The following is a 24,451-nucleotide window of genomic DNA, read 5'->3' as shown; positions in this document are numbered from 1 at the left end:
TGTATTAAGATTAGTTGTAATGTTTGTCTGATGTACAATGCAATATAACATATTTCTTAAAATTTTAAGAAGTTACAAATATTTAACTTTAAAGTAATATTTGATTTTTTCCAAAAATATATAATCACATAACATATGAGGAAAAATATATATTCAAATATATCGATAATGATGTTTTCAAAAAAAATCATCAAGATTTTAGTTATCATATCAAGAAAAAATATATATCCAAATATAAGAGTTCTAGTTCGATATTGGGATAAATTTCAGGATCAATTCATATTCATATTCGAGGATAAATAATAAATATATCACTCTCATATTCGGGATTTCCTTTAAGGAAAAAATTCACATTCTAAAGTTGGAACAAATTTTAGGTTCAGTTTCATATTTTTGAAGACAAAAATAGTACTCCTGCTAAACAATTAGGGGTGTAAATGAGTCGAGCCGAGCCTAACTCTAGAGTGCTCGTGTATCGTTTGTTAAAAAATTAGCGAACTCGAGCTCGAGCTTGGATCAAGCCAAAAATATTGTTTGAGGATCGACTCATTAAGGAATAATTATGTTCACGAACGGCTCGCGAACCGCTCACGAACATGTCTCGCGAGCTTTTGCTGACGAACCGCTCATTAACTTACGCTCACGAACATGTCACACGAATTTTTTCTCACCAACCGCTCATTAATTTTGTTCACGAGCTAGCTAATGTTCATAAATTTATTTACGAGCTTGTTTGTTATTTAATTTAATTTAAAAAATTAATTTAAAATTCTAACAATATTTTAATTTATGCTCTAAGGAATCATAAATTTATAATAAACCATGTTCACGAGCTAGTACACGAACTATGCTCACGAGCCAAGTTCACGAACCATGTTTACGAACTCATAATTCGAACTTATTTGCGAACTATCGAGTCGAACTCTGCTATGCTTAAGTTCAGCTCGTTTATAAAACGAATCTTAAAATTGTGCTCAAGATCGACTCGTTGATGAATCGAACCGAGCTCGAATCAAGTTTTTTTCGAACCGAACATCGAGCGGTTATCGAGCGTATCAACTCATTTAGAGCCCTATAAACAATCATCTATCCTATTTTTTCATGATATATACAAATGAAAATAGAATATACTTCATCTGTTTCTATTTTTTGACAGTTTTTTTACTATTTAACATACAATTTATTTTTATAAAATATTTGTTGAGAAACGAGTGTGTCCACGTGGACTTTAGAAAGACACGCGTAGCAGTTATGAAGTCCAGGGACCCACAAGTGATGAAACAAATGCAGCAAACATATATCCACAAGTGAACCCCAGTGAAGTGACTTGCCTGAAAAACCACTTGGACAACACCAAACGGAAATTTCGAGGCCAGTCCGCACTTGTATCGTAACACACACATAATAACATCTCTCTCATATACACACAATAATCTCTCTCCCTCTCTCTCGCTTTCTCTCTCAGACACACACAATAATCTCTCTCCCTCTCTCTCGCTCAATCTCTCTCTCTCTCTCTCTCTTTCTCTCTCTCTCTCTCAGACACTCTCTTTCTCTCTCTCTCTCTCTCGCTCGCTCTCTCTTTCTCTCTCTCTCAGCTCAGAGTAAGCTACACACATAATTTCGCTACTCGATTCCAATAAGGTAAAATACATAATTTGCATAATTGAAACTGCTGATTTGGATCACTAATAATTTGTGTGACTGTAAGCGCTGATCTCTATTCAACTCGTGATTATCAACTTGCATAAAAATCCACCGATTTTAACTATACAAATCACGAGCTTTCGCGATAAATAAGTTTGCAATTGTGTGCTTAAAAAGTTTGTATATGTATTTGTGTAATCTCCTTTGCGGTTAAGTCGGGAAATGATGTTAAATTGATGAATCAAGTCAATTTTGCTCTGATAGTACTGATTTGCTCACTACTGAAGCCTCTGTTTACGTTTCCGTTGTTTGTTATTCGAGTTTTAAGCTGAATTACAACTCTGATTTCGATGTTGTGTAATTTTGTATATAATTACGTAAATATAGATTGAATACACATAACACATGTACGTTTGTATGTTAATTAATTTAGCTGATTTTGGCTTCGAGTCGCGAAGATTGTAAGTCTACTCTGTTCACATATATTTGATTCTGGCTTCTGATACGTGTTTCGTAAGTAATTTTTGTTTGATATTCAGTTTATTTCTGCAGTTTTTGGTGATCTTCGTATTTAGTCTGCAAAGGAATTTGGGTATAATGCTTGACTATATACTTGATAGTAATTTTATGTGGTGAATCTCAGAACCGATATTAGATACTCCTGGAGCTTGAAAGGTGTCAATAGGAGTTGTGCGGAAAGTTGATTACAAGCAAATGCCGCCACATAACATGTCACCTTGTCGGACGCAGGTATTCCTACAATATGCAGCTTGCAGTTATAGCACTGTGTCACTGTGAAGGCGCGGATTATAGACACTGCTGTGATCTCATTACATTATGACTGAGAGTTTGATGTACTCAAACAATTTTTAGCTGCATTTTTCTTTCTTTTAATGGCCTAGTGGTCTTCCACTTTTATTATTAAGTGTCTTCAGGTCTTTTTAGAGAACGATGTTTAATCAAAACAATTCTTAATTTTATTTTGCTTTTAAGCTAGCAATTAACTTTTGAACAATGTCCTCTTTTGTTATGATTCACACATTGTGAGATGGCTAAGGTTACTGTTTTTGAATCGTGGCTATTATAGATCATTTTCCTCTGATCTTTAGTTTCCATTATTTTATGAGAGTTTTTATCTCATTTTTATTCTCCTGGATCATTTATCTGACATATTGTTCGAATTTTGTGAAGGCGTGGATTATAGACATTGTTGTGATCTCATTATGTTATGAATTTGACTTTAATGCACCAAATCATTTTTATTTGCATTTTTCTTTCTCTAAATGGCTAGCGGTTTTCCAAATTTGCTATCACCATCTTCATAGGGCTTTTAGAGAAAGATATCCATGCACTACGCAAGAAGTATGTAAATCAGACTCTACGCAATGCCCAATCCAAATATTCATCCTCTGCGCAATGCGCAATCCAAATATCCATCCTCTGCGCAATGCGCAATCCAAATATTCAGTCTCTGCGCAATGCGCAGGAAGTCTGTAAATCAGCCTCTGTGCGGCCCAAATATAAAGCTTTAGCTTACAATCAAAACAATGTTTAATTTTAAAGTGTGAGCTTTAGCTAACCATTAACATTTAAACAATGTCCCTTTCTTGTTATAATTCACAAATTGCGCGGATGGCCAAGGTTACTTTATCTGAATCGTGGCTGTAATAGATCATTTGCCTCTAGCTTTAGTTTCCATGATTCTATAAGTTTTTATCTCATTTTTTCCTCCTGGTTTCATTCATCTGACATAATGTTTGAATTTTGTCAGGACCGTGATGCTCCCAGTGGATCTAATGCCAGTAAGGCATCTTTACTACAGATGAACTTTCCTTTGAAGGAAGTTGAATTTGCAATAGATAAACTTGGTATGTAGAATTTCCTGCCCAATACATAATCCTTTGTTTCTACTCTTTACTACTGCAAACACATACATATTTCAGTGGGAACCAAAAGGTTACAGGAATTGCTTTTCTACCTTTGTTATTTGTAGGGAGTGGCCCATATATGCGAATTATTTTCTTAAACTTTTTGCTTGTAGCTACATCTGGGAATACCTGTTCACATCTAACTAAACTCATATATACCTAATGTCATGTGCAAATCCCTGAATCTATCATAATCTATTTTAATATTATTATGGTACTCTTTGATGTTAAATCACATTAGGCTTCTTAATTTTCATATGGTTATTCTCTGTAAAGAAAATTAATCTGCGAGAAAGAATTTTCATTGTAAGGTTATCATAATATCAGGTGAAAGTGCTCCAATAGACGAGCTAGTAGATTTCATACTTGCATCCCAGTTAGCTGGAGAAACTGAGGAGGTTGTTTCTGCAAATCACAGTGATGAAGAGAAGAAAGAGGTTCGTATTATATGCAAAATAGTTTTAGCTACTCTGATTTTATAGAACACCTTCCTTTGAATCTTTTGCTCTATTTTGAATAGAAAATGTATTGTGTGGTAACTTTTCATAAATTTTTGTCTTTGTAAATATCGGGGGCCCAAATTCTATGTCTCCAGCTTATTACACTTGCCATATGGTAACTATCCTTCTCAAAAGAATAAAGGGAGATAATGCACCAAGCAAGACAAGACCTCTATGATAGTACGTTGTAAAGAAACAGTAATAGTCTAATCCAAATCCAGTATATACTGTATTAGTAAAAAAGATAATGTTGGAATTATCTCAATGCACCAGTACTAAGGGTAAACACCAGAACAACTTCTGGGAAATGGCCAACAAACAAATATAGGGTTGTGCAGAGTTGATCTTTTACTGTAACAGGGTAGTATCACCAAGGAGGGTATATGATCAAATTCAATATACGCTTCAAGCGGTGTTTGCTTATAAATATATCCTTCTGCTGTTTAAAATCTTTTCCTCTTTTCTTTTGATCGCCCTTGCATTCAGAAAAGCATGGACAAGAGACAGCAGTTGCTTGAAATGGGGTTCACTGAGCAAGAAGTTTCTGCTGCTATCGAGATTAACGGTGAGTAAATGTATCTTACTGTACATCAATAAGTGACAAATATTCAGGGCATGCTTCTTCTCTATTTGAAGAAGCATATTATTCAACTTGTAAGTTGTAAGCTTCAACATTGACTTGCCTGGCTTAAACTATGATAAGTTTGGATAAGTTTAGGTTGGATGCTGATAATTAGAGTTTGCATCATCTATGACACTTCCACCAGATACAAATTAAACTTTAGGTCTTTCCATCTGTAGATACACTGATCAATCGCGATGCTGATATTTTAGCTCTTTAAAAACTAGCATATGAATAGTTAGGGGTACCATATATGTGTTCAGGTCTGAATATAATTTACAGACTTCTTTTTTTAAGGTGGATTCTACATTTTTTTATCTTTCGTTTTGCTAACACTTAAATGTTTTTAATTTCTATCAGGTCCAGACAAATCTTTGGCAGAGCTCACAGATTCAATAGTCTCAGGTCAAGCTACTAGCAGCAATAAGGTTCTCCTTCCCATCTTACTGCCATTTTTCTTTGTACCATCTTTACTTAGCTTTTTGCATATACTTCTTTATAATCAGTGTGAAACCAGAAAAAAAGAAAAACTAATTGGCCTTTCTATTTAAAATCACAAAATTTGGCTGCTTGATATTCCGACTTCCGCCTAGACACAAAGGGAAATAGGAAAGTCTTTTCTTACAGGCATATACAAAGCCTTAAAGTTGTCTTTTGTCTATTGACATGTACCAAGTATATAAAATCAGGCAAACTTCAGCATTAGTGCACGAAGTAGCAACTTATTCAGGATTGTATGTTAGTTGATCACCTTTTCCCTCTCGTCGTTCCTTTTTATTGTCAGAATTTCTCGAGATCTTCTGGCCAATTATGGTCAAATCCAGTTCACAAGCCTGGATTCATTGGAGATCCAGAAGCTACGTCCTCATCTATGAACCCCCATTTAACAGCGGAGAAAAGGAAAAGAGTTAAAGAAGAGTATATTAATGAGCCTGCCTGCCTGAAAAAGCCAAAAGAAGTATATGAAGATAACACAAGTTCTACCTATGCTAAAAGGATGGAAGCAAGCCAAACATTCTCGAAGGTAGCCAGCTCAGCGCCTGCTTTACAGAGAAAGCTTCCCTATAAAGCTCAGAAGCCAAGGCCACCACTACCAAAGCCTAAATCGTGCAGAACTGTTGATTTAATGGTAGCTAAGCCACCATACTTCTTTTATGCACATGTTGTGAACTTATCTGATGACTCATGGAATAGAGCATCTCAGTTCCTGTATGCCATTGAGCCAGAATTTGCAGATACTCAGTTTTATTCAGCCTTAAGTAGAAAGGAAGGATATGTACACAATCTTCCCACTGATAATAGGTTTGAAATCGTACCAAAGTCACCGATGAGCATTCAAGAAGGAATACCTGAAACAAGGAAATGGTGGCCCCTCTGGGATACAAGGAAGCACATAACCTTCGTCAATGCTGAAACCACTGGTATTTCTCAACAATGTAATACAATTGAACAGATGTTAATAGATTCTAGAGGATCGCTCACAGTAGAGTTACAACAAGATCTCCTTTATCAAATTCAGAAGTCTGGTCTTGTGTGGGGAGGTCCCAACAAGCTGAAGCCAATGGAACCAGAACATATTGAGCGCATATTAGGGTATCCGGTGAATCACACACTAGCTGGTGGGATCAGCCTGGCTGATAGGCTACAGTCTCTCAAATACTGTTTCCAGACTGATACACTGGGCTATCATATCTCTGGACTCAAGTCTCGGTTTCCACAAGGATTGACAGTACTATCAATTTATAGTGGAATCGGAGGGTCAGAAATTAGTTTACACAGGCTTGGCATTCATATGAGAGCTGTTGTCTCTATAGAGCACTGTGAGAGAAACCGTAGGATTCTGAAGCGGTGGTGGAATAGTTCTGGACAAAGAGGTGAGTTGGTGCAGATTGATAACATTCGGAAGTTATCAAGTGACAAAATTGAAATGCTAATGAAGAACTTTGGTGGTTTTGACTTCATCATATGTCAAAACCCATGCAACTTATCTACAAAATCTCCCGGCGATTCAGAGTCCCCCAACTTGAGTCGAGATGCTGGAAGTCTTGAAGGTTTCGACTTCACATATTTCTGTGAGTTTGTGCGAGTATTGCAGCGTGTCATGGATATCAGTAGAAAGTGAAACTCTGCTGTACTGCACATATTGTTCAGTTCTGCACATGTTTTGCACAGTTGATTCTGTCATTCTCATGTTCTACACAGTTGGATTTTGTCATCACCATGTTCTTTACAGTTGAACTTGTTAATGACCTGGAGTCTGTAGGTTTAAAGATTTGATGACCATCTTAGTGGCTGCTGTGATTATTGCATTTTAGTCCAAAAAGTTTCTTCAGTAATTTTTTTATTGAACCACCTAAATTTCTCGTTCATCACCACCAATCTTTTTTAGATCTTCGTGATAAATTGTTTCAGATGTATGTAATCACTTGTATCTTCTTTGTAGGTAGCTCGTAGCTCCCTTTCTTTAATCAGTAGGTGATTTGAAGTCTTTGAGTGCAGTTAATTTTTAGATGCATGTTTCGCTGCCTAATGTCTGTAATTTGACATCGTTTGTGTGAATGTTGCGAGGTGTTCTGCACAAAAGTTGTTTTGGTCATATACAAGTTTTGCGCACTTGGTTATGCTGTGAACAAGTTGTGCAGAACTGAACTTGATGATTTGTTGAGTTTTTCAGTTCAGACGATCGGTCCCATTACTTGGGGGAGCTTTTCGGTTCAGGTGATGTTTCCTGTACTTGACATCTTTAGTACATAAAGATCTACAATCCAAGGGCTTTCATTTTACTATGAAGTTTGAGGAACAATCTCCGTTGATATTCTGTATACAATGTGTGCCTATGCACGTTCGGCGGTAGCAGAAACTACAAAGGGACAGCGACGGTCTGAGATTTTCTGATCGGTATGTTGGTATCAGAAATAGGTGCACCAGAGCGAGGTGCGAGGGTAAACATATTAGACCAGGTATGGTACATTCTTCCCGAAGTAGTTGTATTTTAGAAATGGGGGCACCAGAACTTACTAGACCATATACATTCTTTCCGAAGTAGTTGTACTTGAGAATTGGGGGCACCAGAACAAGGTGCGACACCAGACCAGATATGGTACATTCTTTCCGAAATAGTTGTACTTCGTATACCTCATATGGCAGGCGACACAAGACAATGCGATGGTATATGCAACTCTATGTTCAAGAGTTTCTGACAACTGATGACAATCTCATCCACCCTTTGGTTATATACAATGTGGCAATCTATATTTACGCGAAAAGACCAACTCCAATGTTATAATAAACTCGCTAGCTAAATGTTTGACAAATTCTTTACGGAGGAAAGGGGAATCTAAAATCGACTTTATGCCTTGTGCATATGAAAGTTTAATTGCATTTCCGTAAGCATAAAATCCAGCACCTTTAGTTACAAAAATCATCCTAATTTTGTATTGAAATATACTACAGTATTAAATTTCGATGATTATCTTAAGGTGATTTTACGATCACCAAACCCATGATTGTTCTAAATTTGCGAGTCTTTCATTCTCCAAGATTGCCCGGCTGCACTCCACATTTTCTACCACCTGTTCTCAGTTACCAGAAAAACTTTTACTTGCAAAAATTATTGATTTTAGACTATAACTAACTATTATAAAGACCAACACCCACGTCCCCCCCACAAAACACATTTTCATTCTGTATAACTTGCAAAAATATTATTATTGCTTGACATGATTTGTTATTACTTGCTTGTGATGAGTTATGACAGTCCAGTGTATTGCAGGGTCTTCCCCAAGTCTAAGAGAGCATTTAGAACATAACGTACTGCGGGAAAACAGAACTTTGAATACATCCTTTGATCAGTGAAGTAAACAATGCACATAAAGTATGACCACACGTAGAATAATTAGTTACGTTTCAGACAAAAATGGCTCTCAGTTGATACCATAGGTAACAGCATAAGTTAAGGTATAGAAGCATACATACTGTCACTCGCTTATAGCCAAATTGCTGAACATAGGAAGACAAAATGAACATGCAAAATTAGACAGCTCTTTGCTCTTTAGAAATAAACACGAATGGATCTTAGAAGATATTTTTATTCATTCCATTGAATGACTGGAAAATCTTAAGATCCATACCACCCAAGCTTGGTATACACATTAAACAGACTGGGTAAACTTACGACCGGACATCTTCTCTGTCTCAAATAGCATGTGATTGATAAGTCCCCTTGCAGCACTGCAAAATGACGAATGTAAGTTGTAATGAATATTTTGTTGCATAATTGTCTGTGTGCGCTATGCATCATCGGCTGCAAACATTGACCAAACAAGACACAAAATTCGTGGACACAATATTGACTTCAAAATCAATAGCATGCCTTTAATGTACTATATACATATAAATATCCACGCGAATACATAGCTACACATGAAAGATTAAGGGGAAATTAAACTCACTTATCTTTCATTTGCTGAATCTTTTCTGGATCGGTTTCATGCATATCTCTTTTGAACTGATTTCGTACCATTTCCACAACAAGAGGTGTATTATGTTGCTGCGAATTACATGGATCGATAGACCAAGTTAATCAACAGTTTGTTTCAGTAAATTCAGGATGATTATTTCTCCCAAAAAAAAGACCGTGCAACTGCTGTTTGATAGTTGCTACATCATAAATTCATTTGCTACATCATAAATTCATTTACCTCTATTCTCATTGGAAAAAATATGGACAAGAATAAGCAACTCAAAACAAGTAGGCAAGAAGAGTGAATATATGCCTTGCTACAACACTTCTGACAAGATATTGACCTATATCTTTCACCTAATAGAATACTAGATACAGATATCCTGCCAATGATTATGAACCACTTTGCTGGAATATATTACATAAATTGGTGACCGGATATGGTTGTAACTTGTAAAAGCCAACATCACAAAAGAAAATGTTGTTTAGTCACTTTAGCAAGAAGTCCAGTTCTCGTGTTCTACTAAAGGTCAGAAAAAACTCCCGAAGGTCAAATTGTGAACGAAGCTTAGAAATACAAATGCAAATTTAATCAAAACTGACTAAAGTTGTAATGACGGTCATTCAATATATGAGAACTCCAAACAAGGTAGAATAATGCAGACATACTTTGAATGTCGATACTTGATTGATAAACAGATTATAGTGCACATTTTCTCAATAGGTCAATAGATGGAAAAAAATATAAAATAGATGGAAAAACTGGATAGAGATAGATCACATACTTGAGAACCAACATACTTAGCTCGTCTGAGGCATTCCCGATAAAGCTATAAAACCAAAAAAGAGAAAACAAAGAGCATAAGTTCTCTGGTTACCATCTGTGCACAAACTACCAAAGGAAAAGAAACAACTGTTAAAAAAGCAGGTTAAATTATTCCATCCTCATCCTTCCCTCTAATTGATTGATAAGATCTGCAGGGGAACATACTCTAATTTTCTTAAAAAACTCAAGATAAAATCAGACCTGAGGTAAACTTTACATGGGATGCCTACACCCAATGGAAACTGCATTGAGGGGCTTATTGTGGATAGATGGGAAAGTGAACTCAATCCTGTTAATCGCATAGCTCATTCCCTAAGTGCTCCTTGGGACCACAAATCATTTCCATTCTCATTTTTACCCAATCCCATTCCTAATTTCCACCCCCCAGTAACAATACCAATGCCCACAAAATTTCAACTACCCCTTATACAGCGTTCAGACCTCAAACTCCCCTTTTGTTAATCATACACACTTTAAGGGGGGCATTTGTGTTACCGAAAGGGAATGGGAATTGGGGATATTGATATTGGGAACGAAATAGCTTGGCATTCTAGTTCTCGGGTGTAAACACAGAATGATTTACTGGCGTAGTGCAACTAAGGTTTCCATTCTAAGAAATTACACCCCTCAACCAAACTCTAACATGAGGGAGTAAGAAGACCTAAATAAACATAGCTATGATGAAAGGAACAAGCTTTTAAACATATAAACAAACACATATACAAAAAGTGAGGCAGAGAGATTAAAGGGACTAACTCTCAGAGCATTGTTGGCAAGTTCAGGAGGCAGAGCTGTTTGAAGAGAAGGCATTTTCTTGATTTCTGCACCAAAGTATCAAGATTCAAACTTTATCTGTACCCATCAAAATAAATTACAAACTAATCAAAACCCACTTAATTTGAACTCAAGTTCATCAATTGGGCACAAACATTAGTCCACAAAATCACTACCAAAAATTTGACCTAATGACCGAAATACAAAAATTACAAAATTTATTAAAAGGGGTCTGCATATGTACTGACCTGAGAAGAATTAGACACCGGAGAGCAGTGAAGGAGTAATCAAGCTACAATACTTCTGCTGTAGCGCTGACTGCTGTGAGGACAGTCAAGGAAGGAACCGGGTCGGGTATAATATACTCAGTGGGCTTCTCTTTGGGGCTCAGCATTCAAGTCCAGTAACAGGTTATGACAAAAAAAAAATAAAAAAAATCCAGTAACAGGTCAAAAATAATAAAAACAACATTATGTAAAAATTTTGTTAAGGATTTTTTGATATAACTTCAAAGAGATCATTTATAATTAAACTAGCTGAGAATCCGCGCGTTGCGGCGGCCTATAAACATTATATTAACGATTCAATATTAATATTTGTAGAATAAAATAATTTTATGGCTGTCAATAAAAAGTATATTAATGTTTCAAAGTTAATATTTGTAGGATAAAATAAATTTATATTATAAAAATCTTGATGTAATATCAATACTAATATATAAAATTGCAAAATTGGACTATAATTTATGGTGAAAAAATAAAAATAAATTTATACGCGTAAATAACAATTTAAACCATGACGAATCTTAATTTTATTTGTTTTTTTTGTTTGAAAAGTAATCATGTTCTTACATTGTCATCTTCCTCCAATTTTTTTGGATTGATTGTCCACAAAAACTTCTAACTTAACAACAACAAACATGTCCGATGAACAAAACAAATATTATAAAAGAATAACTAACAAACATATATCACTAATAACTAATTTATTGACATCAGCCATCAATATCATGGCAATACTATATTCTTTTCCCATGTTTGGATTTGTCGACTCCAATATAACGGTCTATAACTACATTTGCTTGCAACAACTTTTTCTGTATAAACAGCCTTCACTTATGTTGCAGAAGAACGACACCTTCGAGTTAGAAATCGAGCAAGAGAAAGGTATTTCTAATTTTTGATATTTTTCATCCAAAAATTTCAGAAAAATTAGAAAAATAGAACGGAGCGATGTGAGAGGCGACACCTACACGCCCCTCGCTTCTCCTTTAAAAATCGAGTAAGAGAACTATCAGGTTGGTTTGTGGTATTGAGAGAGGAGGTTGTGTTTAGATGATCTAAAACCCTACGATCTATACGGGTATTTATAGGTGCAGAGAGACTTGTTTGCTACTCTTTCCCATAATTAAATAATCTGAACAAAATTAGATTAAAATTTTCAAGCTACTATATTCCATAAATAATCTGTCTTTCCCATAATTAAATAATCTGAAACAAAATCAAATTAAAACTTTCAAGCTACTATATTCTATAAATAATCTGAAACAAAATCAGATTCTGAAACTTGCTTCTAATATACCCGAAACTAAAAAAGGTAGTTCTAATTTTTGATATTTTTCATCTAAAAATTCCAGAAAATTAGAAAAATAGAACGGAGTGATGTGAGAGACGCCACCTACACGCCCCTCGCTTTAAAAGGGGTCTGCATATGTACTGACCTGAGAAGAATTAGACACCGGAGAGCAGTGAAGGAGTAATCAAGCTACAATACTTCTGCTGTAGCGCTGACTGCTGTGAGGACAGTCAAGGAAGGAACCGGGTCGGGTATAATATACTCAGTGGGCTTCTCTTTGGGGCTCAGCATTCAAGTCCAGTAACAGGTTATGACAAAAAAAAATAAAAAAAATCCGGGAAATCTACAAAACTACCTACCTTTTCTTTAATTATTTACAAAAATACTACCTTCCAGAATTATTTTTAAAAATACCTTTTCATAAAATTGTTTTTTCAAAAATACTGTTTGCAACTTTTGCAACCTCATTTGCAACTAGCCAGCCGTGTTGCAACCTCTTTTGCAACTTCATCTGCAACTGAATTTCTGATTTCAAGTTCCAGTTTTCAAATGTCGTTTTCGACCTCATTTTCGGAATCGATATATATATATATATATATATATATATAGGCTCATGATCAAATAGAAACCACTTTTAAAATAAAAACTAGAAACCAATACAAGTTAGTGATATCCTCAATACAATTTAGTGATATTCTCTTTAGGATTTAGTGATATGTGTTGCACAAATTAGTGAAAACTTGCGGAAACTGTTTAGAATTTCTGAATCTGTTCTAGTTGCCGATTCAGGTGGTGGTTGCGGTGGTGGAGATAATGGAGGTGAAGGTGGAGATGGAGGTGGTGGACATGGAAGGAGCCTTTAGCTTTGTCCGACAGCTTTTTGGCAAAGATCTGGAATTTAAATCGGCATTAAGCTAGATATACGGTACTGTAAGTGAGGAAGACCGAGGTGGAGGTGAGGACGAAGGTGCAGGTGGAGGTGGGGGTGGAATGGAAGGGGCGGTGGAGGCCGGAGGGGGGTTGGATTTGGTGGTGATATAAATAATGGAGGCCGACATGGAGGTGGTGGCTATGGAGGGTCGGGCGGCATGGAGGTGGAGAGAGTAGCAGAGACTTGGCGGGGGTGGCGGGGTGAAGCTGCCGGAAGTGGGGTGGAGGGTTGGAGAAGAAGAAGGAGAAAGTGGGGTTGTTTGAGAATTTAGTGATATTCTCTTAGAAATTTAGTGATAGTTTCTAGTTTCTAGAATAGGGAGGTTTCTATTGGAGTAAAACTCTATATATATATATATATATATATATATATATATATATATATCGATTCCGAAAATGAGGTCGAAAACGACATTTGAAAACTGGAACTTGAAATCAGGATTTGTAATTGCATATATGGTTGCATATGGTTGTATTCAGTTGCATATGGTTGCATTCAGTTGATTCTATTGTTATCTAATGGCCCCGCCAGGGGCACACCATACATCTGTTGTTACTTACAGTTTTCAGTTGCATTTAGTTGCAACTGAGGTTGCAAAAGTTGCGACTGCAGTTGTAACCTCATTTGCAACTTTTGCAACCTCATTTGCAACTTTTGCAACCTCATTTGCAACTTTTGCAACCTCATTTGCAACTTACAGTTTTCAGTTGAACTAGTTGCAATTGCAGTTGCAACAGTTGCAACAGTTGCAACTTTCCATTTTTATTTGCAACTTTTGCAACCTCATTTGCAACTTTTGCAACCTCATTTGCAACTTTTACGGCTGCGCCGCCCAAGGTTGCAACAGTTGCAACAGTTGCAACTTTCCATTTTTATTTGCAACTTTTGCAACCTCATTTGCAACTTTTACGGCTGCGCCGCCCAAGGTTGCAAATGAGGTTGCAAAAGTTGCAAATCGTATTTTTGAAAAAAAAATTTTATGAAAAGGTATTTTTAAAAACAATGAAAAAGATGGTAGTATTTTTAAAAAAATGATTTTACAGATGGGTATTTTTAAAAAGATCCCAAAAAATCCAGTAACAGGTCAAAAATAATAAAAACAACATTATGTAAAAATTTTGTTAAGGATTTTTTGATATAACTTCAAAGAGATCATTTATAATTAAACTAGCTGAGAAGCCGCGCGTTGCGGCGGCCTATAAACATTATCTTAACGATTCAATATTAATATTTGTAGAATAAAATAATTTTATGGCTGTCAATAAAAAGTATATTAATGTTTCAAAGTTAATATTTGTAGGATAAAATAAATTTATATTATAAAAATCTTGATGTAATATCAATACTAATATATAAAATTGCAAAATTGGACTATAATTTATGGTGAAAAAATAAAAATAAATTTATACGCGTAAATAACAATTTAAACCATGACGAATCTTAATTTTATTTGTTTTTTTTGTTTGAAAAGTAATCATGTTCTTACATTGTCATCTTCCTCCAATTTTTTTGGATTGATTGTCCACAAAAACTTCTAACTTAACAACAACAAACATGTCCGATGAATAAAACAAATATTATAAAAGAATAACTAACAAACATATATCACTAATAGCTAATTTATTGACATCAGCCATCAATATCATGGCAATACTATATTCTTTTCCCATGTTTGGATTTGTCGACTCCAATATAACGGTCTATAACTACATTTGCTTGCAACAACTTTTTCTGTATAAACAGCCTTCACTTATGTTGCAGAAGAACGACACCTTCGAGTTAGAAATCGAGCAAGAGAAAGGTATTTCTAATTTTTGATATTTTTCATCCAAAAATTTCAGAAAAATTAGAAAAATAGAACGGAGCGATGTGAGAGGCGACACCTACACGCCCCTCGCTTCTCCTTTAAAAATCGAGTAAGAGAACTATCAGGTTGGTTTGTGGTATTGAGAGAGGAGGTTGTGTTTAGATGATCTAAAACCCTACGATCTATACGGGTATTTATAGGTGCAGAGAGACTTGTTTGCTACTCTTTCCCATAATTAAATAATCTGAACAAAATTAGATTAAAATTTTCAAGCTACTATATTCCATAAATAATCTGTCTTTCCCATAATTAAATAATCTGAAACAAAATCAAATTAAAACTTTCAAGCTACTATATTCTATAAATAATCTGAAACAAAATCAGATTCTGAAACTTGCTTCTAATATACCCGAAACTAAAAAAGGTAGTTCTAATTTTTGATATTTTTCATCTAAAAATTCCAGAAAATTAGAAAAATAGAACGGAGTGATGTGAGAGACGCCACCTACACGCCCCTCGCTTCTCCTTTATATAAGTATATTGATTTTTCATCTAAAAATTCCAGAAAATTAGAAAAATAGAACGGAGTGATTTTGGATAAAAAAATATCAAAAATTAGAATTATCTTCCTCTTGCTCGATTCTTCTGCAACGATAAGTGAAGGCTGTTTATACAGTATTTAAAAAAACAAAGATTGTTGCAAACAAAGGTAGTTATAGACTGTTATATCAGAGTCCACAAATCCAAACACGGAAAAGAATATAGTCTTGACATGATATTGATGGTTGATATCAACAAAATAAACTATTAGTGATGTATGTTTGTTGGTTATTCTTTTATAATATATGTTTTGTTCATCAGACATGTTTGTTGTCGTTAATTTTTAAATGATTTACTTTGTACACAGGAAAAAATTATTCATGAAACAAAATCAGATTCTGAAACTTGCTTCTAATATACCCGAAACTAAAAAAGGTAGTTCTAATTTTTGATATTTTTCATCTAAAAATTCCAGAAAATTAGAAAAATAGAACGGAGTGATGTGAGAGACGCCACCTACACGCCCCTGCTTCTCCTTTATATAAGTATATTGATTTTTCATCTAAAAATTCCAGAAAATTAGAAAAATAGAACGGAGTGATGTGAGAGACGCCACCTACACGCCCCTCGCTTCTCCTTTGTATAAGTATATTGATTGATATAGATGGTAGTCAATCAATTTCTTATTCAAAAAATATAATTAAGTAGATGATTATTTATATTTTTTGTTTTAAACGTCTAAACTTTTATCTACTATCTAAAAATATGCATATATATCAATCTCACGTCAAAAATTATTTTATTTGGAAATATTTTTGTTATCTCGTAACATTAAAAGTGTTGTAAATCAAAATAAAACAAGAGTTCATTATTTTAGAATTTGATCACAAGAAACCATTTCATTCATAACTTATAGATTATATAGTGTTTAGATTATTTAATATTGAAATTATGAATGAGAATGCGTTTTAGGACTTGATCACATCAAACTATTTAATCGATGAATTTATCGGATTAGGATTATGTGGTGTTTAAATCATTAATAATTAAAAATGAAGGTTAATGACACTGAAGATGATATAATTTTTCCAACAATTGTGAAGAATATAATTTGTATTACAAGAATGAGATTTTCATTTTAAACAATAAGATTATCGATCCAAAGACTCATGCCCCAGGAATGAAGTTGATTTCCGAACTCACTAATCATAAATGAACAAAATGTCTGCAAGAGTTCATCTCCGTGGAACTCAAACACATATTCTCAGCAACCATATCAAATCCAATGCGATTTATAGGACTTCTGCAGTTCTGCAGAAACATATCAAAGCACACATAAAAGCTACTAATGAACTTCCAAATTTTGTTAACCTGTTTGAATTATTATAAAATCTGATGTACTGAACTAAGCATAACACTAAGCAAGGAAAAATAGTTAAGTAATACTCATTTCATATATATCAACCATACAAAGTATAAAAATCTAGCTAAGAGTCTTTTCAATCATACAAGAATTTGAAATTTAACTCCAACACGAATACAAGTCGAATCACGAAAAGTAAGTCAGATCCGGATTCACAGAGAAAACAAGACTATATTATTTGGCTTGAATGACAGGCCTATCTCAACCAATTTTTTTCAATAATTTTTCATTTACAGTCATTGTTCATGATTTCCACAGGATATGCATATGTGACCGATCGTGCTAACAACCGACCATGTAAAGGAATCGCACACACGACCAAGAATATATATCAGCTAACAGACGCCAGAGAAAACGACGAAACAAAGATGCTTCGGAAAAGCCTCACCACTGGACTATCCCATCACGCTCAAGTCGCTCTTGTTTATTTCTTAACCGAAAAAAATGGCAATTTTGTATCACACATTTAGGGAAACAAGCCCCAAAGGGATCAAACAAGGCGATTCTCTATATCATCTATAAATTGTATATTTGCAGGATCAATTCATAGTTTCATATACATTGTACTATTATTGTATCTTAACTACATTCAAAGTTGATGCGCTCCACTATGGCCTCCGGTTCACCTTCTAATAAACAATCAATCGGAGGAATTGTTAACGTTTCTTGAACCCCGTAAGCATTCCAACAAAACGGATCATCCAACAATACTCCATCTTCTGGGAAGAGCTCGACTTCTGACATCGTTATATTCGTGCAGGCAACAGAGTCACTGCACGCGAAGTGAATGGGAGGGCTTCGGACATCGTACGTGCCTTTTATGTTCTTGAATGATATGTCTCTGACATAAACCGCGGAAGTCTGGTTAAGGCAGGCCTTTGATGCGCAGTAGTATTGGTCGATTATGACAACGTTTCTGACATTGTTCATTTGAATGTTCTCGAATGAAATGCCTGTCACTGATCCTGCCCCGCCTTGCCACGTCTTGATCCTCACACCATTATCTGAATTCTTGATTAATGCGTTTGTCACTGTGATGTTCGAGACACATGCTTGAGAGTTGTGCACCCCTAGGCTTCCGATACTGCATTGTGAATAACAGCTATTAGGCCATATCGTTCAAATAATGAAATTTTCACTAGTATGCAAATCACATGTGAGGATAGTAATGAGACCGATTGATATTTAATGTATAAAGTAAGTATAATGGAGAAAAGTAGTGAAAGTAGTTGAATTTATTTTACTATATTTGGTAAGTGTTGAAATGTAATGACCCAGATGAGATAACTCAAAAAGGAAAGTGTAAAGAAATGGTTGGGATGGAGGGAGTACCTGATTCCATGACTAGGGCCACAAGTGACACCATCTATCTTAACATCTGCACAGCCAGGTCCGATTGAGATACAATCATCACCTGTGAAAATCATCAGCAAAGGCACGCATTTTAACATTTATGGTTTCGGGCTAAATACTAAAAATTTTGTGGAGCCTTGAGCTTATGCTTGCAGTGTTCTGTTACCTACCATTTGCAATCACGGAGTCATATATGGCCACAGATTTTGTGTTCTCGATGTGGATCCCATCCGTGTTTGGACTAAACTTTGGCGAAGAGATAGACAACTTTTCTATCAGAACTCCTTCACAGCCATCAAATTTCATGTGGAACATAGGACTGTTTCGTATTCTTAATCCACTGACTACCAAGTTTGAGCTCATGAAGAATCTGATTAACTGCAAACAGTAACAATAACTCAATAACTGCAAAATTTTCATTTTTGAATAACTGAAGAAATGATTGAGGTATGAATTCGTGTAGTTATTCTGAGATGAAAAGGCCAAGTGGCTTTACTCACCGCAGGGCTGTCACATGGTCCAGGCAAAGTAGACCCATTGGGACCCTGAAATAGCATTTTACAGAGCACTTTAGTTGAGATTCAGATTTCATCACAATAAATCAAATGGATAAGGAGTTTGACTTGTCGCGGCTAGTAGAAAACTAATCCAACCGAACATACTTGGTATATCTTAGTCGGAAGTAGGGACTAAACTCTTAAGCAGAGTCCAGGTATAAGAGTGTAAAATGTACGCAGACTTCACTTCTACTCTCGTGAAAAAAGACTAAAAAGGCGAATGAACATGAAAACGGAGAAGAGAAAGTACCTTGTGCGGTTTGCATGGAAGATCCCACCATTTCTCACCATTCCCTTCAATGGTGCCAATTCCGGTGAAAGTCAAGTCATCCAATCTATAAAATACAATCCACTGCCTGATGCTGTCCTTTTTCGGCCAGCAATCCGGGCCATCAGGTGGCATTAGCACTCCATCCACCTGAATAACATATACATTTTAAGCTTAATTAACCAAAAATCACAATGGAGAATAGCATTAGTATAATCATAGGGAAGTTTTAAAATGGAAAAATTAATACCTGAAATACAAGGCCTGGTTTACATGGACCGTAAAAAACGGTTGAAGTGATCATGAATGTGTAACCTGAAGGAACAAATATGACAGCTGATTCTACAGCACAAGCTGTCTTCCAAGCAGACACAAAGGCAGCAGTATCATCAGCTGTACCATCTCCCACTGCCCCGAAAGACATCACATCGAATACACAGTTCGACGTGGAATTCTCAGAGTCGTTAGGAGGAGGGCTATTGATAGGTTCTGAAGAAACTGGTGGAGGATATGAAGGAGCAAAAAGAGGTGAATCACTGGGAGCATAACCAGGGGACTTAGCCTGATTCTTGTGAAAATGATACCTCCCTTCCACATTGCCTCGATTTATAAACAAAATAACCGCGATGAAAAAGAATAAATTCCCACCAAGAGAATCCATGTGCACAGGCAATTTTCAACAATGTAACTGAATAAATTCTAGCTCTAGTGAGCTGTGATTCAAAAAAATGGAAGAAAATATTCTGGAGAAGAAATGAGAATGGAGATAAAAGTTGAGAACTCAACAAATAAAATGATGTAGCTAGTGGCTGTGTTTTGGACCTCTGAAGCAGAAGCTGTATTTATACTCAAACCTGGCACAGAGGAAGTCACTCATTAACAGCACACGTGGCTAGTCTAGCTTGGTTCAACATCACATCTTCCAGGAATGAGTTTGAAAACAACAACATTTGATATAGTAAAATGGTCACATGTCAGATCACGGTAACAAACACTGTTACAGACTCTGGTATTGATTTTAAATGTATTAGTTTGATCGATGATAACATTAGCCACCTGAACATACCGGGTGTTGGCCCCGGGTGTCACAAATTTGATGAAAATGACCTCAAATATCAGTGCCGGACAAGATGGTCCGATCTATCACTTTATAATCCAAAACGCTAGATCGTACACTATTTCATGTAACGTTTTACTCATAAAACGCCAGATCGTGTTATAGCTTGTAGGGTTTTTTCAGATCAAAACGCGACACGATCTAGCGTTTTATTCCAAAAACCAAAATGTTGAATTATCAGGCGTTAATAAATGGTATTTTGGGTCATTCTCTCGACAAATCATATAGTAAAGTAATTAATTACATTAGTCTAATAGTACAAACATGTTCCGCCTTTAAGTTTACAAGACCCTCGTCAAAATCAGTCGAAATTTCGAACATCTTGTCCGTATATAACCGGGGAGGTGTCTCTGTGCAAAATGGACATAGTAAAACTTACATTTGTGAGTGTGAACAAGTGAAAAGCTAAAGCCATACAAATGTGAGTGGATGTATATACATTTACATAGTAAATAATAATAGAGAGAGCTAGTTCTCGTGACACTTTATTGTTGTGTAGCGGCTTGTGGTTGTGGTTATGGCCGTGGAGGTTTGGAATAAATATAATAAATTAAAGGAAAAAGAACATATTATTAAAACTGCTCACGGGCTCAACCATTATTTTCTACTCCATCCGTGTATTTGTAAACTTGCATTTTGTAATATATATTTGTCCTTTTACTCATAAACTTATACTATTAAAAGTCTCTGTCACTGCCAGGGAGTTATGAACTAAGTCGACCGCCACTGCAAAACTACAACTAACCCTTGCAGTTGCAACATTAGAGCTTAAGCCACCTTCACATGCAGGGTCATGCACACTATTAGGTATATGTTCCGTAAGCGTTTGGTTCATAATTAATGAGTCTGGTTAACGAAAAGTGGAACCTCAAATCAATTTGTTGGTGTTTGGATTAACAATTTCGTGATATATGAACGAGAACTCAAATCTTACTTGAAGAGTAAATAATTCCTTACGTTTCTCTTGAGATACTTATTTTCATATCCCTTTATATTCCCATATACTTCATTCTCATTTTCACTCACGATCCAAACACCCCCTTAGTTTTTAGAGTTACTTATTGTTTATCGGATTTCGATTTCTATGACTAGGATGGTGTTTGGCTTAGAGTAAATACTTTTCTTCGAAGATAAATACTTATATTTTTTGGAGAAGTTATTATCGAATATACTCCCTCTATTTGGAAATATTAATCATTTGACTTTTTGACACGTATTTTTATGTGGTTTGACTGAATAACTAAAATTATTTTTCTTTTCTTAAATGAATATATATGACTAATATTTTAATTCAGAAAAAGAAAATTATAAAATTAATAAATTTTGTTGTACGGTCAAAAACTTAGAAATGTGTGTCAAGAAATCAACCGACCTATATTTCAAAAGGGAGAGAGTATTGTCTCAGCCGGTAAATTTTACTAAAAATAATGAAAATTTATACCTAAATGCCTATTAAGTATCTTCATGGATTTGAGTTTATTTGATGTTATTCTTGGCAATGAACAGTTGATAGATGATTGATGTATTAACATAGGCCTCACAGGACCAGTTAATGCCGACCATGTGTCTCCATGCATTTATTACACGTAGTGATCTAGCTAACTTCGTAAAGTAGAAGTACATTTATACTGTAAGCAGATGAGTGGCCTATTCAGCTTCAATCACATACTAATTGCTTATCTTTGTAGTTGCAGAGGAGTTATGTTGACATGCATGCCATGTTGCGTATACAGATTGATGAGACTTGATTTTCCATCGTCCCGAACCGAATCCGACTCGATACTCGAAATTATCACATTCGTGTAAACAATGTGTGAGGATCTGTACATTCACCGTACAGATAGTAGTGGTATCACGGGTGAGGTTATTTCCCTTTTGGCAAGAGGAATATTATTAATTAAGAATTATATCCAGGAAGATTAAAGTCCTCTGAGCACTAATTAACAAGATCTGCTAGCACTTTATGCTTAATTAACCACTAACACAACAATAAACTAGTGGTCTAAGCCAATACATGCAGCTAGCTAGCCCATAGACTGATGGACACAAGTACATAACATAAGACAATTACAAAACAAATCACAAGACTTGAGTTAAAAGTGTCTACTTATTCTCTTCTTTATGGCTTTAATAATCAAGACATCCATTACTTCCAGGCTCCAGCTTTCATTCTGCAGATTTGCCCATTTATATTACTATTATGCAGCACTTACTATTCTGCATGTTCTGCTCTTGCTGTGATGCAGTTGGATTAAAAAATTTAAATTTCGAAATCTAAAATATTCATTCACCAAGGTTTATTTACAATCACAGAAATTAAAATGAGGAATGCAGCTGTAATGATCTGTAGACGATGATCTCGGCGTCTCGCACTAAATTGGGGGTCTGAATGGAAACCGCCTCCCTGTTCTTTCAAAATAGGGGTAGCCTCCCAACTCTTTCAAAATAGAGGCATGGTCTGCGTACATTTTACCTTCTTCTCCAGACCCTGCTCTAATTAAGCGGGATATACTGGGTATGTTTGGTTTGATTCGGCTGTAATGATCTATAGCTCAATATAAAACAGTGAACATATGTAATAAAAAAATCTATAGTTTTTGATATTTTGATGATAATGCAGTGTAGTACAGTAGATTAGGTTGTGCATGCAAATGTATTATTGCCATATTATCAGAAGAAAACAAGAGTGCTTTAAGATGGGACAAATATGGTTATTCTAGTCTGAGTAAGTAGTCCTTGTTTTTATAGTTATGAAAGCTACAGTCTAGAGGCGCATAAATATATTCCCAGGACACCTCAACATCTTCTAGTGACATTTTCCCATCGACGGGTTCCTAAGTCGACCCGATAAGAACAATAACATTGCTACCTCCTGGAAAGTGTTGCTGCACGTTTTCGTGTTCTCGGATAAAATTTGTAATTATTTTTTACAATTCGAGTCTGAAAAAGCGTTATGCAGAACCAGTGGCCGTAGTCCCCAGAGGCATCCATCTGAGTATATACTCAGAACTTTTTATAGTTGGTTGTTTCTCCGGCCTATTGAAATTTTGTTAGCTTTTTAAAGTAGCCTGCAATTGATTGCAGAACTATAAGTATAATGACATCAGCAATGAAATTTATATTCTTGTAAGGGCTAATTTATGAAATAATTTTCTTGGCTTTCAATTATTGTATTTTATCAACAAAAAATATTTGCAGAAGCCATACTGAATAATAATGGTCCCGACATGACAAAGCAGCCCCATGGAAGTCAGATTAGATAAGGAAAAACAATCCCTACCATCTGAACTCTCACAATTATGATCCTCCACGAAACCTGCATAATCAAGAAAATCAAGACCATAATGGGCGGTGGAACAAGCTAGCCGGATTGAATTAAAAATGATTTCACTGCTTTTTATGAATTTGTCAGCATTGAAAAGTAAATTCTTAAGTTTTTTACTGGTTTTTGGTTGTTAACCACACAGTCTTTTCCAGTTAGTACAAGCTTCTATTGTACGTGGTGGAACTCTTACGGATCGAGTGAAGAATCTGTGGCTCTCTTACATCAAACTTGTTTGAACAAGATGTAATAGACACAACTTGCAGCTTGCACGCGTGGTTGGAGGCCTCAAGTGGTACTTTGTTTCGGTATGCTTAAAATTTAAATAATTCTCAAGTCGCTAGAGATGATTATTTTCTGTCGATCATCCTTTCTGTTATAGTTTATAACATATGTCCTACATTCCTAGTTCTGTTGCTTATCAAACTTCTCCCGGTAGATTCCTGCATTCCTATCTGCACCGAAACTACTGACAGTATCGTGCATTTCTTGAGGCAGATGCTACTGAAACAGGAAAATCTGTGAGATATCTCTTTATCTAATTGAAGAGACCCTTTGCCCATTATTAATACACAAGATGTATGTTTCACCGATTTACCAGTGTAAGAGTCTAATAAATTTCTATTCCAGAAGCCATGTTAAGTGCTTCAATTAGTGTCATGAAACCTCTAATGGCTGTTTCCATGAAGAAAACTGTGAACTTGACATTAAATTAAACTAGTCATACAAGTGTTGGGCCTGCTATACCTACTGTTGTGTGATCAGAATATCAGATACCAATTTGTTGAGACTCCGGTGT

General features: G+C 35.5%; 3 protein-coding genes across 6 annotated transcripts; 1 reads left to right on the top strand and 2 right to left on the bottom strand.

Moving 5' to 3' along the window:
• Positions 1–1,337: 1,337 nt before the first annotated feature.
• On the top strand, positions 1,338–7,219 carry LOC108198794 (probable inactive DNA (cytosine-5)-methyltransferase DRM3). 3 transcript variants are annotated; one of them, XM_017366569.2, is made up of 7 exons: positions 1,338–1,644; positions 2,291–2,397; positions 3,419–3,515; positions 3,903–4,012; positions 4,562–4,640; positions 5,058–5,125; positions 5,482–7,219. In XM_017366569.2, exons 2-7 carry the CDS (start codon positions 2,362–2,364, stop codon positions 6,817–6,819), a joined length of 1,728 nt encoding a protein of 575 aa, XP_017222058.1. In that variant the 5' UTR covers positions 1,338–1,644; positions 2,291–2,361; the 3' UTR covers positions 6,820–7,219. The 3 variants fall into 3 exon arrangements, with proteins under 3 accessions (XP_017222058.1, XP_017222062.1, XP_063938600.1); XM_017366573.2 differs by lacking the exon at positions 1,338–1,644 and adding an exon at positions 1,701–2,160; XM_064082530.1 differs by lacking the exon at positions 1,338–1,644 and having other exon boundaries at positions 1,701–2,397.
• Positions 7,220–8,561: 1,342 nt separating this feature from the next.
• LOC108197663 (uncharacterized) lies at positions 8,562–11,147 on the bottom strand. Of its 2 annotated transcripts, none has more exons than XM_017365345.2 (5): positions 11,008–11,147; positions 10,742–10,806; positions 9,945–9,989; positions 9,149–9,246; positions 8,562–8,927 (listed from the first exon to the last, which is right to left on the bottom strand). In XM_017365345.2, exons 2-5 carry the CDS (start codon positions 10,793–10,795, stop codon positions 8,849–8,851), a joined length of 276 nt encoding a protein of 91 aa, XP_017220834.1. In that variant the 5' UTR covers positions 10,796–10,806; positions 11,008–11,147; the 3' UTR covers positions 8,562–8,848. The 2 variants fall into 2 exon arrangements, with proteins under 2 accessions (XP_017220834.1, XP_017220830.1); XM_017365341.2 differs by having other exon boundaries at positions 10,742–10,837; positions 11,008–11,143.
• A 6,353-nt stretch (positions 11,148–17,500) lies between these two features.
• On the bottom strand, positions 17,501–20,026 carry LOC108198699 (polygalacturonase At1g48100). Its single transcript, XM_017366477.2, has 6 exons — positions 19,464–20,026; positions 19,196–19,363; positions 18,889–18,933; positions 18,559–18,766; positions 18,368–18,449; positions 17,501–18,119 (listed from the first exon to the last, which is right to left on the bottom strand). Exons 1-6 carry the CDS (start codon positions 19,872–19,874, stop codon positions 17,615–17,617), a joined length of 1,419 nt encoding a protein of 472 aa, XP_017221966.1. The 5' UTR covers positions 19,875–20,026; the 3' UTR covers positions 17,501–17,614.
• Positions 20,027–24,451: the final 4,425 nt, after the last annotated feature.

Source organism: Daucus carota, chromosome 8 (genome assembly GCF_001625215.2).
Source record: "Daucus carota subsp. sativus chromosome 8, DH1 v3.0, whole genome shotgun sequence".
Taxonomy (NCBI): Eukaryota; Viridiplantae; Streptophyta; class Magnoliopsida; order Apiales; family Apiaceae; genus Daucus; species Daucus carota.
The sequence above is the reverse complement of the archived record's forward strand: the minus strand, read 5'-3'. Positions and strand labels throughout refer to the sequence as shown.